Below are 11,705 nucleotides of genomic sequence, written 5' to 3'. Positions count from 1 at the left end.
TAGAACGAGAAACCCAGGATAGAAAGAGAACCCAAGGATACAACGAGAAACATAAGATAGAAAGAGAACCACAGGATAGAAAGAGAACCACAGGATAGAAAGAGAACCCAAGGATACAACGAGGAACATAAGATAGAAAGAGAACCAAAGGATAGAAAGAGAACCACAGGATAGAAAGAGAACCACATGATAGAACGAGAAACCCAGGATAGAAAGAGAACCCAAGGATACAACGAGAAACATAAGATAGAAAGAGAAACCCAGAATATGACTAGAAACCTAGAATATAACGAGAAACCCATAATATGACAAGAAACCTATAGAATATAACGAGAAACCTGAAATATAACAAGAAACCGTGACAAATTGTATTGGAATGTGGCGCCAGCTTGGCCGGTCAGACTCCTACAGGAGACTCTTAATTATGTGTTTTATTTGAGGAACAGTGACGGGGGTAATTTATAAAATATTTCTGAACATTTAAATAAATATAATTTTGGAGGAAACAGGATATAAGACAAACCTTACAGATATTCAGACCACACAAACTTTACAAATTCCGGATCAAAAATAACTGAAAAATGTGTTCTTGAGGCATACTTTTTATTCATGTATTCCTCTGATCCATTCCTTCCACCTATCCATGCATCTATACATTCTTCCATCCATCATTCCTTCCACCTATCCATCCATCCATCTTGCCATCCTGATTTACATTTTTACCGATATTTGACCCCCGGCAGCTTGAATTTATTAAATACAGACCTTATAAAAATTCTTTCTGTAGATATATTCATAGTTTAAATATAAAATAAAAAATATATAAAGTTGATTGATGGGGGGTGGGAGAAATATGAACAATGAAACTACATTATTACACTGTTTTATCATGAAGAAAATTGAAGTTTTATTATTCTAGTTTATTGTACAATAAAGAGTAAAAACCTGAGTGTTCCTTGGTCCTTGATCCCAACACGATAATACAAAAATATTAAATTTAAATAAAACTTGAAATTTAGAATCCTGCAACAGAACAATATTTCTCCATGGACTCTAAATCTCTATTCTAAATGTTTAACTAAAATCCACTTAAATTCTTCCTTAGGATTCAATTCAAATGGATCCAGATGGCTTTTTGTACAATTCAATTTTCTTAATCTAAAGCTGTTTTCTCCTGCTTTCATCTACCTTACAATTCAGTTTGCTTTTTAGTTTTTCTTCCTTTTCTTCAATTTTTTCAGGATTATGTTTTTTTTACTTTGTAAGTTATATTGGTCTTGAACCATCTATTTCTTTTCTGAAAGGAATTTAGTCTTGCCATAAACTCTGATTTTCTCATCCCTATATCTTTGCAACCTGATGCTGTAAACCTTTGACATTTTATACAATAATTATTTGTTATAACAGAATGCATAGTTTAACATATTTAAGGTCTACGGCATTGAATCAATTAAATCATTTATTTGGCTACAATTTTTTTTAAATTCACATTAAAATGAAGCAGAAACATATCCCAGTCTGTTTTCAAATAAGCTCATCTCGGTTCAGCATAATAATAATGAGATCTTAGCAAAGAACAGAGTTTGTCTCAAAGGCTCAAAATCTTTCTATCATTCTCTATCTTTTAATTATTTAATTCTATTTGTTTCTAATTATTTCTATTTCTATTTGTATGTAGATTGTACAATGTTTTTAATGTATTTAATGATCCATAATTTTGTCCACATTTTTCCTTTTATAAATTTTCCCTTTTCCCATTTTCAATTCCTCTCTGTTGGACATATTTTTGATGCGTAAATTTTCTAATCTCTTTTCTCTTATCTGTTACGCATATTTTCATCTTTATTAGTTAATCCTAGTTTTCTTTCCTTATCCATTTAAATCCATGATTTATGTAACCTTCCTATTTCACCTTTTCACCCTGTAGCTTTAAAAATAAAATCTTCGTCTTTTTTTATGGATACCATCATTTTGTCAAAGTTCTTTGCTCCCCTCCTATCCTTCATAAACATCCTAAAAAGCTCTATAATAATATTTATCTCTCCAGATATATATATATAAATATATATTATCCGATCCGGGTTAATTGACTGGGACATGTCACCCCATCATTTATAATTCATTAAACAGCTCTAAAAGGGGAACACTCCCATCATACAATTTTACACCTTAGACCTGACTAGACACACTTTCTAGACTAATGATTCTACAAATATGCTAGATTTTTCAACAGTTAATAGTTTAGTTTATTTATCAAGGTATCGTGGGGGTCCGTTTTTAAGCAAGGTTTGACACATAATCTAATATAATGGGGGTTGCTAGGCTACATTAATACAATTACATTTGTGTTTTTCACTTGTACAATAGAAGTAATAACATTTAGTTGCGCATTTTCCGAGTTCAGGCCTCAATCTTTGATTCTTCAGATGGGACAATATTTAGGCCCTTTTTTAAATACATGTATATAACTTATAACTAAATATGCCCTTTCAAGGAGTTTTTAACATAAGTCATATGATATGGAGCCCGTATCCGATTTTTCTTCAAGTCGTGGATGCTGATATGATAATTCTTGAGTATAAACTATTGAGTCGTTTAATAGATTTGATAAATTTATATTTATCCCTCATTTTCTTATCTTCGATGGGAGATTTTTGACAATTTTATTACAGAGCTAATTCCTCAGATGAAAGATTTAGGATATTTGTTTAATTTAAAGTATCACAGCCGACATTGTCTTAACAACTATACACTGATAAGATATGTTTACAAGAAGTAGGTAGCTCCCCCATTCTTTCCGTAAATCTTAGCTCCGGGGTTTATTACATCTGTAGCAGCGTAGTGGTTTACAGGAGCCATGTATCCAGGTCTCATCGAACCATGGAGACGAGGTGGGGCTCCAGGGGGAGGAGAAGGAAAGAAACTCTCCCAGTTGACGTTAGGATGAGGTTTGGTTTGCGAGTATATCTGCTGCCTGCAGTTACTAGTAAGAAGAGGACTACTGTACTCTGCAGAGGAGTCCGTGTACAGTTCCTCGCTAGTTGTTGGAGTAGGAGGCAACTTTCGGCCTATTGTCAGCTTCCGGTCAGGCCACTGGGACTCAGTCTGGTCAAACTTAGGGATCTGGGTTGTGTAATATTGAGAATTATCAGAGTATGTATGGTTCTTGTAGTTCTTGTAAAGGATGAACACGATAATAGAGATTAGAATAAAAATAACGGTTACAAGGATTCCAACAGCAATCCCCATATACTCCGTCTCCCACCAGGGCTCAAGAACAACTATCTTATGATCAGGAATCTCAGGATGAAGATCAACCTCTACCATGTGCTCCCGGTTCTTCTTGACCACGTTCTCTGTCTTCTTCACTTCGGGTTCGGTGACGATCTCGTAGAACTCCGTCTCATCGTTTCTCTCCTCCAGGGGAGGATAAGGGATGGAGGTTGTGGGTCGTACTATCCCTGAAAAATTAAATCATTATAATTCTTGTTGTCTAGGTTTTGTAGATATTGGTTTAGGTTAAGGAATGATAAATATAAGATAAGATCAACGTTACTTTGAAGTTGAACCCTCATTATGAAGATAAATGTACTTCTAAGAAAGGAGAAATATAGAAAATCTATTATATTATGTGGAAGAACCCTTTCAGCCTGGTTTAATAAATAAAAAGACGGAGAATGATATTGAAGACGGGAGCAGAAGGGGTAGATTATAATTCTTTTATCCGTCTTGATGCGTTAAAAGGAACTCAAGGAAGCAGAACTAAACCTAAAATGTTTACCTGGTTTTAGGGATTTGCAGCCTTTCAGCTCAACTCTCATACACACGGTTCGGGGATGATAACTGAATGGAATAATCCGAACCCTGGATGCAACTAGAGCAGGTTCAAACCTTGTCTCAACTTCTGTATAGGTGTCTCGGTTCCCAGTAAACAGTTCAACTCCAGAGCTATCCTTATAATCGGAGAAATCTTCCATTCCAGGTTTCCAGAATTGAACCAAGAAAAATTCCGCAAACTCCTGCCCGAGCCCGTTTGCAAACCTACCCTGAGTAACAACTCCGGTAACGGAGTGCTCTTCTCCTAGATCTATCTCAAGAAACTCATCTACTCCGGACGTCTCCGAGATAAAGGACTTGGGACACCATGCCCCTCCTCCGTTGTTATTATTTAACCTGGCCTGGAGGGGGCCCACGGAATTTATCTCATACGAAGAACTTGCACTTAGTTGAGCATTGGTTATTCGTCCGTTCTCCATACCGAGGGGTTCGTCACATTTGTCTTTTCTCACTATACCTCCCTCCGCTAAAGCTGCTATGAGCAGCACAGTTAGCACGAACATGCTTGTGCGTTGGAAGCTAGAACTTGACTGAAGTCTAGCCGAGTGTGGTTCTCCGGCCTAAGCTCAGAAAGCCGATTCCACTCTCTCCCCCCGGGCCCTGGACGGACCGGTACATCTAGGATTCGTGTCGGTACGAGTAGATCTCAGGAAAGATTTAATATTTGGAAAAGATTGTATCTTATATTTCATATTAATTAGTGCAGAACAATGTTAGAAATAAAATATTTGAAAAATTGCAATTGTGGTGAAAATAAAAAAATTTTGTGATTCATATATACATGTCACAGAAATTTTTGTTGCTAAAAAATATGTGAGTAAGAGGAGAATTACGATCTTCTCATTCATAATTATATTTATAGCAATCAGTGATAGTATAGATAAACAAGCAATCAAATTACAGGGACAGACAGACTACCTTTTTTCCAGAAATAAAAAGACACAAGGTTCTCAACACAGAAAGAAAACGGACAAATAAATAGACAAACGGACAGACAGACAAATAGAGACAGAAAGACGGATAGAGAAATAGACAGACAGGCGGATAGACAGACAGACAGCTACACAGATGGAGATTGAGTGTTTCACTGAAAAATATGAAAAATATGAGCAGAAAAGAATAATTATATAAATATTTCTATATTTAAGGAAAGATAAATGTTTGTTAGTATGGCCAGGCACCCAGACCCTGCTTAGTGCTCATACTTCTACCCACTCCTAGTCCTCATCATTTATCTTAAATATTACATCCTACTCTTCTCCATCCTACTCTTCTCCATCCTACTCTCCTGTACCCTACTCTCCTGTATCCTACTCTCCTTCCTACTCTCCTCCACCCTACTCTCCTGTATCCTACTTTCCTCCACCCTACTCTCCTCTATCCTACTCTCCTCCACCCTACTCTCCTCTATCCTACTCTCCTCTATCCTACTCTCCTCTATCCTACTCTCCTGTATCCTACTCTCCTGTATCCTACTCTCCTCTATCCTTCTATCCTCTATCCTACTCTCCTCCATCCTACTCTCCTCTATCCTACTTTCCTCTATTTTACTCTCCTCTATCTTACTCTCCTCCATCCTACTCTCATTTATCCTGCTCTCCTCTATGTTACTATTTTCCATCCTACTCTCCTCTATCCTACTCTTCTCTATCCTACTCCTAGTCCTAGTCCTCATCATTTATCTTATATATTTCATCTTACTCTTCTATATCCTACTCTCCTCCGCCCTACTTGCATCTATCCTACTTTCCTCTATCCTACTCTCCTCTATCCTACTCTCCTCTATTCTACTCTCCTCTATCCTACTCTTCTCTATTCTACTCTCTCCATCCTGCTCTCCTCTATTCTACTCACCTCTATCCTACTCTCCTGTATCCTACTCTCCTCTATCCTACTCTCCTGTATCCTACTCTCCTCTATTCTACTCTCTCCATCCTACTCTCCTCCAATCTACTCTCCTCTATCCTACTCTCCTTTATCCTACTCTCAGTTATCCTACTCTACGTCATCCTTATCTCGCCATCCTTCTCTCCTCCACCCTACTCTCATCTATCCAACTCTACTTCATGCTACTCTCTCCGCCCTACTATCCTCCATCCTACTCTCCTCCGTCCTACATTTCTCCATCCTACTGTCCTCCAACCTACTCTCCTCCATCCTACTCTCCTCCATCCTAATCTCCTCCATCCTACTCTCCTCTGTCCTACTCTCCTCTATCCTACTCTCCTCTATCCTACTCTCCTTTACCCTACTCTCAGTTATCCTACACAACCTCATCCTTCTCTCTCCATCCTACTCTCCTCCATCTTACTCTCCTCTATCCTACTCTTCTCCACTCTACTCTCCTCTATCCTACTCTCCTCTATCCTACTCTCCTCTATCCTACTCTCCTGTATCCTACTCTCCTCTTTCCTACTCTCCTCCATCCAACTCTCCTCCATCCTACTCTCCTCCATCCTATTCTCAGTTATTCTACTCTCCTCCATCTTTATTTTTCTCACATATTTCATTTATTATGTTCGTCGTGTTCAGTACTTTTAAAACCTGAAATTAATCAATGTTCATTTACCAAATTTTATAATTTATATTCTGTAGTAAAACTATTTAAAAGAATTTATGCAAATTTTGAAAATATCCGTTTAACCGAACTTATTGAACTATTTGTCAATAAAGTAAAGAAAACATTTTTTTTCGTTAATTGTAAATATTGAATTGAATCTGAAATATCTAGGAAGAGCAAGGTGAATAGAGAAACTTTACTCCAGAATAAATAATACTATAAAAGTTTAAGATTTGATTTACATTTTAATTCTTTTGCCACAGCATAAGATCTCTCATGGTTCTCCAAATTGTCAAGAATCTCCAAGTTTACAAGATCATTTAGGGTTGCGACAATCTTTGGTATCTAGATTCTCCAGGATTTCTAGAATCTCCAAGATTTAAAGATTCTCCAGGATTTCAAGTTCCTCCATGGTGAGCGAAACTTTTAGAGCGGGAATTGGCTACCAATGAGACCTGATCTTTACAAAAGATATATCCAGCGGTTAAACCGACTAATTTAAGAAACAAAAGTTTGGCACTCAAGTTTTCAACAACACTGATTTTCAACTTCTTTATATTTTCAATTATAAAATTTTCTCCAGGTTTTTAAGCTTTTCTTTTTGTCTATGTAGAAGAGTTGGGTTGTGGAGTTGGAAAGATAATTAAAACTGCCGCAAGGTTTCTAAATAATCTCTCCGGAGCTAAACATTAATCTTGTAATTTCAATTCTCCACCTGGAGACATCTAAACTTGAATAGTTGCAAAGCATTAAACTCTCTGCGGTAACAGCCCTGGGTCATTCTGTTAAGAGTTAAAAAACTCATCACAGGACTCCGAGCAGTCCTGGAGTCGATATCAGAACTCAGAGCAAACCTGGAGTCGATGTAAAAACTCATAGCAAACCTGAAGTCGATATAATAATTCAGAGTAATCCTGGAGTCGACAATAGAAAATAAATGTAGTCTATTTATAACAAGACCAAGAGTTGATGTGGCGTCCACAACATGGTTCAGGGCAAGCCTGAGTCGACAACTGCAGGGTTTAGTCTAGAGTCGCCAGTAGTCTAAAATCTTTCTTCGTATCGACAGCAGAGCTCAGACCTAACCTTTATTCGACAATAGCAGTCAGAGCAAGCATGGATTCGTTAAGAGGACTGATAGCTAGCCCATGGTCGACAAGAGGTCCCAGAGCTAGCCTAGAGACGACAGGTTTCCGAACTATAATTAGGAAATGTAAATACCCAACCAATGCTGGTCTCTTGGGAACCTAAAAATGTCTGAGGAGAAAACAAACAGAAGGTTTGCTGACTGAGCAGGAATAAAATAAAAGAGAAGAAGATATGAAGATATGAGTCTAGGGAAGAGAAATTTAAAGTCTCCAGGTGCCCCAATATATTTATTATAAGCAGTACATCTGCCTGTATAACTCTTTCTAGTCCAGGTGTCTGAAATCTAGTTTCTTCCTCGGAATTTTTTTAATTAGATTAATCGATTTTTAGTTAAATTTTAAAATAAGGAGTTTCAAGGTTTGTATATGTTAGGATTGGAACGAATTAAAACTATTGAGGGTTTAATCAATTAGTTGTCAATGTCAAAATAAAACCGTTTTTCCATCTAGATCTGGAATGTTAAGATTTTATAGATATCAATTGATAGATAGATAGATAATTAGAGAAGTAGATTTTATTAAGTTTTAAGGCAAAGAAGGCATAAAGAAAACCCTAACCCTAGTTAGGCCTAAGTTGGGTGTGAAGCAGGAACATTTTAGATGATGATATAAATCGGTTTTAAAATTAAATTGAGTTTGTGTTAGATAGATAAATAGATAATTGCATACTGCATTTATAAATAATGCAATTTTTAAGCAAAGAAAAATAGGTTTAGGGATTAAGGCGTCATGATCGGACAAACAAACAAACATAGATTTCTTCTTTTTATATGTATGAATATATATATATATACATACATATATTAATGTTCTTCACGTTTTCTCTGCTCACAAACAAAAATATAGAAAATGATGTGAATTCAATTTACAATTTGTCGGGTGATAAATGCAATTATGGGATACTTTTAAGAAAAGACGGATTATAAAATAAATATTCTAGGATTGTGTTCCCATGAATGATTATATATTGGTGGACGGACCCAGAGTAGGACGCGTGGAGGAGGAGCTGAACCCTGATTACCAGGATTATCTCAACTCACTAGAGATAGTTCTCACGCGGATCCGTCCAGCAAACCTGGGATGAATCCCTGTGGTTAAACCCCTACCCTGAGCTGAATGTATACTCATGGATTACAGGACAGATGTATGTATATTAAATATAGAAACCGTCGACTGAGGGAAATGGTTTAAACAAAAACATAAACATTCTTGTCTTAAACTTTTCACATTACAGGACTGAGAAATAAATATTAATAAACAAAATAAAAGAGCATTATGAACATTGAACATACATGGACATAATTGGAAATAATTAAATGAAGAAAATGAAAAAATTTAAGATTTTAGACAATTGAACAAATGACAAATATTTTTGATTCGTAGACTGACGTCATGGACTGGGAATCCAGATAAATGTTCTAAGGATTAGCAAGTTTCAATATTTCGTAATCTTTTAAAATTAGAAAATTTCTTGGTAAATAGCCTGCTGTTTTATTGATAAAAGTACAAACTATTTCTTAATTCAGTTCTCAAGGAATACTTCTTCTTCTTTATGTCTATCAGAAGAAATAACACATTCATTAAAATTTTTAATGAAAATGTACAGTGAGATGTCAGAAACGCTAGAAAGCAAGTTAAAAAAAAACATACAAAGCATGTTCTAAAAACCCGCTCTTTTGCATTTTCTATTTAAAAAAAATTGAAATAAAAAATCATTATGATTATACTGCTTGCAGTATACTTTTTAAGCTTTATGTTATACTTCTTCTAAATACTTTATTCCTTCTCAACAGCATTTGTTCTAATCTTTACATTTTTGTCTTCATCCAGTACAGTGTACAGTACAGTACAATACAGTACAGTACAGTGTACAGTGTACAGTGTACAGTGTACAGTGTACAGTGTACAGTGTACAGTGTACAGTGTACAGTGTACAGTGTACAAAGTCTAAGGTTTGTCCAGACAAAAAGTCCTTTGGATAGGCCTACCCCCTAAAAGTCAAAAACATTAAAATATATTTAAAATTAAGTTTTGGGGAAATACACAATTCCGCACAAATAAAACTGATATTAATATATCCTTGTTCCAAAGATTTCTATAGTGTACACGTTCACAATAAAGTTGCATTGAAGCAAATCAAGCTGGTTTTAGCTGTATTGTTTACTACAAAGAAGTAGAAAGACGAGAAACTTTTATTTTGTGTGTTCTAGATTGTATTTGCTATCTTGTTTTCTGTATTCTGTATTCTTTATTCAGTGTTAAGTGTTCTGTATTCTGTATTCTTGTTTTCTGTAATCTGTATCCTGTATTCTGTATTCTGTAATTTTGTTATCTGTGTCATCAGGTATTCTTTATTTTTTTCTGTATTCTGTATTCTGTTTTCTGTATTCTGTATTCTGTATTCTGTTTTCTGTTTTTTGTTTTCTGTTTTCTGTTTTCTGTTTTCTGTTTTCTGTATTCCGTGTTATGTATTCTGTATTCTGTATTCTGTATTCTGTATATTGTATTCTGTATTATGTATTCTGTAATTTCCGTTATCTGTGTCATCATGTATTCTTTTTTTTCTGTATTCTGTATTCTTTATTCTGTATTTTAAGATGATAGTTGTTATGAAAGGTTACCTGACATAACTAATTATGATTCTAATTATAATATTATTTGGTTTGGAATCACTAGTATCTATATTCTCTATCTCTTTCTCTCTCTAGCTCTCTCTTATATATGAATCTATCCTGGGTTCTATAGATTGAATCTGAGGAACTTGATTAACTGAACCCTTCAACTCCTTCAGTCTGATTATTCACAAGTCTTACATCCTTCATTAATATATTCTCTGCAAAGTTTGATGCCCTTTTTGGTCTTACATTTTCCTTTCTTTACTCTAATTTTATCTCCATTTTCCTCGCCTTTTCTTTACAAAACGGTTTTAAATTTTGATTTAAATCAAGCTCTTAAATAGCATGGATACAAATAAATATAGAAGTCAAGAGAAGCTATCAATTAAAAAACTTCTCTTTGGTTTCTTGTAATCTTATAATTATAATCTCACATTATCTCACAAGAAGGGGATCATTCATTTGGCGTCCCGTTTTGCCGTCTCACAGTCTGTATGTTCACTGTTCAGTGTACATACCTGGTACACCGAGTTGGTACAGTATCTATATATAATTTTGGCTTGTCTGTTTGTCTGTTTGTTTGCATCCAATAAACGTCAAAACGGCTGAACCGATCGGGCCCAATTTTTTTTGTGGGACATCACGTTACCATAGGGAAGGTTCATGAATGATAAAAATTAAAAAATGTGTTTTAAAGGTTTTTAATTTTGTAAAAAAAATTTAAATTCTTGAAAATNCTCCGACTATTCCAATGTGTATTATACTATCTCAATGATTACTCGTATTATCCCAAGGCTTACTCGTCCTATCCCAATGCGTACTCCGACTACCCCAATGCGTACTCCGACTATCCCAATGCGTACTCTGGCTATCCCAATGCGTACTCCGACTATTTCCATGCGTACTCCGGCTATCCCAATACGTACTCCGACTATCCCAATGCGTACTCCGACTATCCCAATGCGTACTCTGGCTATCCCAATGCGTACTCCGACTATTTCAATGCGTACTCCGGCTATCCCAATGCGTACTCCGACTATCCCAATGCGTACTCATACTATTTCAATGCGTACTCACACGATCACAGTGCATACTTATACTATCCCATTGATTAATTGTAGTCTCCCAATGCGTACTCCGACTATCCCAATGCGTACTCACACTATCCCAATGCGTACTCACACTATTCCAATGCGTACTCACACTATCACAATGCGTACTCACACTATCCCAATGCGTACTCACACTATCACAATGCGTACTCACACTATCCCAATGATTGCTCGTATTATTCCAATGCGTACTCCGACTATCCCAATGTGTATTATACTATCTCAATGATTACTCGTATTATCCCAAGGCTTACTCGTCCTATCCCAATGCGTACTAAGACAATCCCAATGCGCACTGAGACTATCCCAATGCGTACTGAGGCTTTCCCAATTCGTACTAAAAATATCCCAATGTGTACTAAGAGTATCCCAATGCGACTATCTTAATGAGTACTCGTCCTACACCAGTTTACTCTCTGCCAGCCTATATTTA

General features: G+C 36.0%; 2 protein-coding genes across 2 annotated transcripts; one reads left to right on the top strand and one right to left on the bottom strand.

Annotated features, from left to right (window-relative positions):
- Positions 1-2,233: 2,233 nt before the first annotated feature.
- LOC111698922 (discoidin domain-containing receptor A) lies at positions 2,234-4,375 on the bottom strand. The gene is made up of 2 exons (XM_023469399.1): positions 3,782-4,375; positions 2,234-3,461 (listed from the first exon to the last, which is right to left on the bottom strand). Exons 1-2 carry the CDS (start codon positions 4,338-4,340, stop codon positions 2,767-2,769), a joined length of 1,254 nt encoding a protein of 417 aa, XP_023325167.1. The 5' UTR covers positions 4,341-4,375; the 3' UTR covers positions 2,234-2,766.
- A 6,556-nt stretch (positions 4,376-10,931) lies between these two features.
- Positions 10,932-11,501, top strand: LOC111698872 (zonadhesin-like). The gene has a single exon (XM_023469341.1). It carries the CDS (start codon positions 10,932-10,934, stop codon positions 11,499-11,501), a length of 570 nt encoding a protein of 189 aa, XP_023325109.1.
- Positions 11,502-11,705: the final 204 nt, after the last annotated feature.

Source organism: Eurytemora carolleeae, unplaced genomic scaffold (genome assembly GCF_000591075.1).
Source record: "Eurytemora carolleeae unplaced genomic scaffold, Eaff_2.0 scaffold41, whole genome shotgun sequence".
Classification (NCBI taxonomy): Eukaryota; Metazoa; Arthropoda; class Copepoda; order Calanoida; family Temoridae; genus Eurytemora; species Eurytemora carolleeae.
The sequence above is the reverse complement of the archived record's forward strand: the minus strand, read 5'-3'. Positions and strand labels throughout refer to the sequence as shown.

Bases quoted from the DNA above. Each gene is read 5' to 3' on its own strand.
- LOC111698922 (XM_023469399.1), bottom strand. From the start codon at position 4,340: ATGTTCGTGCTAACTGTGCTGCTCATAGCAGCTTTAGCGGAGGGAGGT. The intron at 3,462-3,781 runs GTAAACATTTTA...TTAATTTTTCAG, and splicing joins CTGCAAATCCCTAAAACCAG to GGATAGTACGACCCACAACC.
- LOC111698872 (XM_023469341.1), top strand. From the start codon at position 10,932: ATGATTACTCGTATTATCCCAAGGCTTACTCGTCCTATCCCAATGCGT.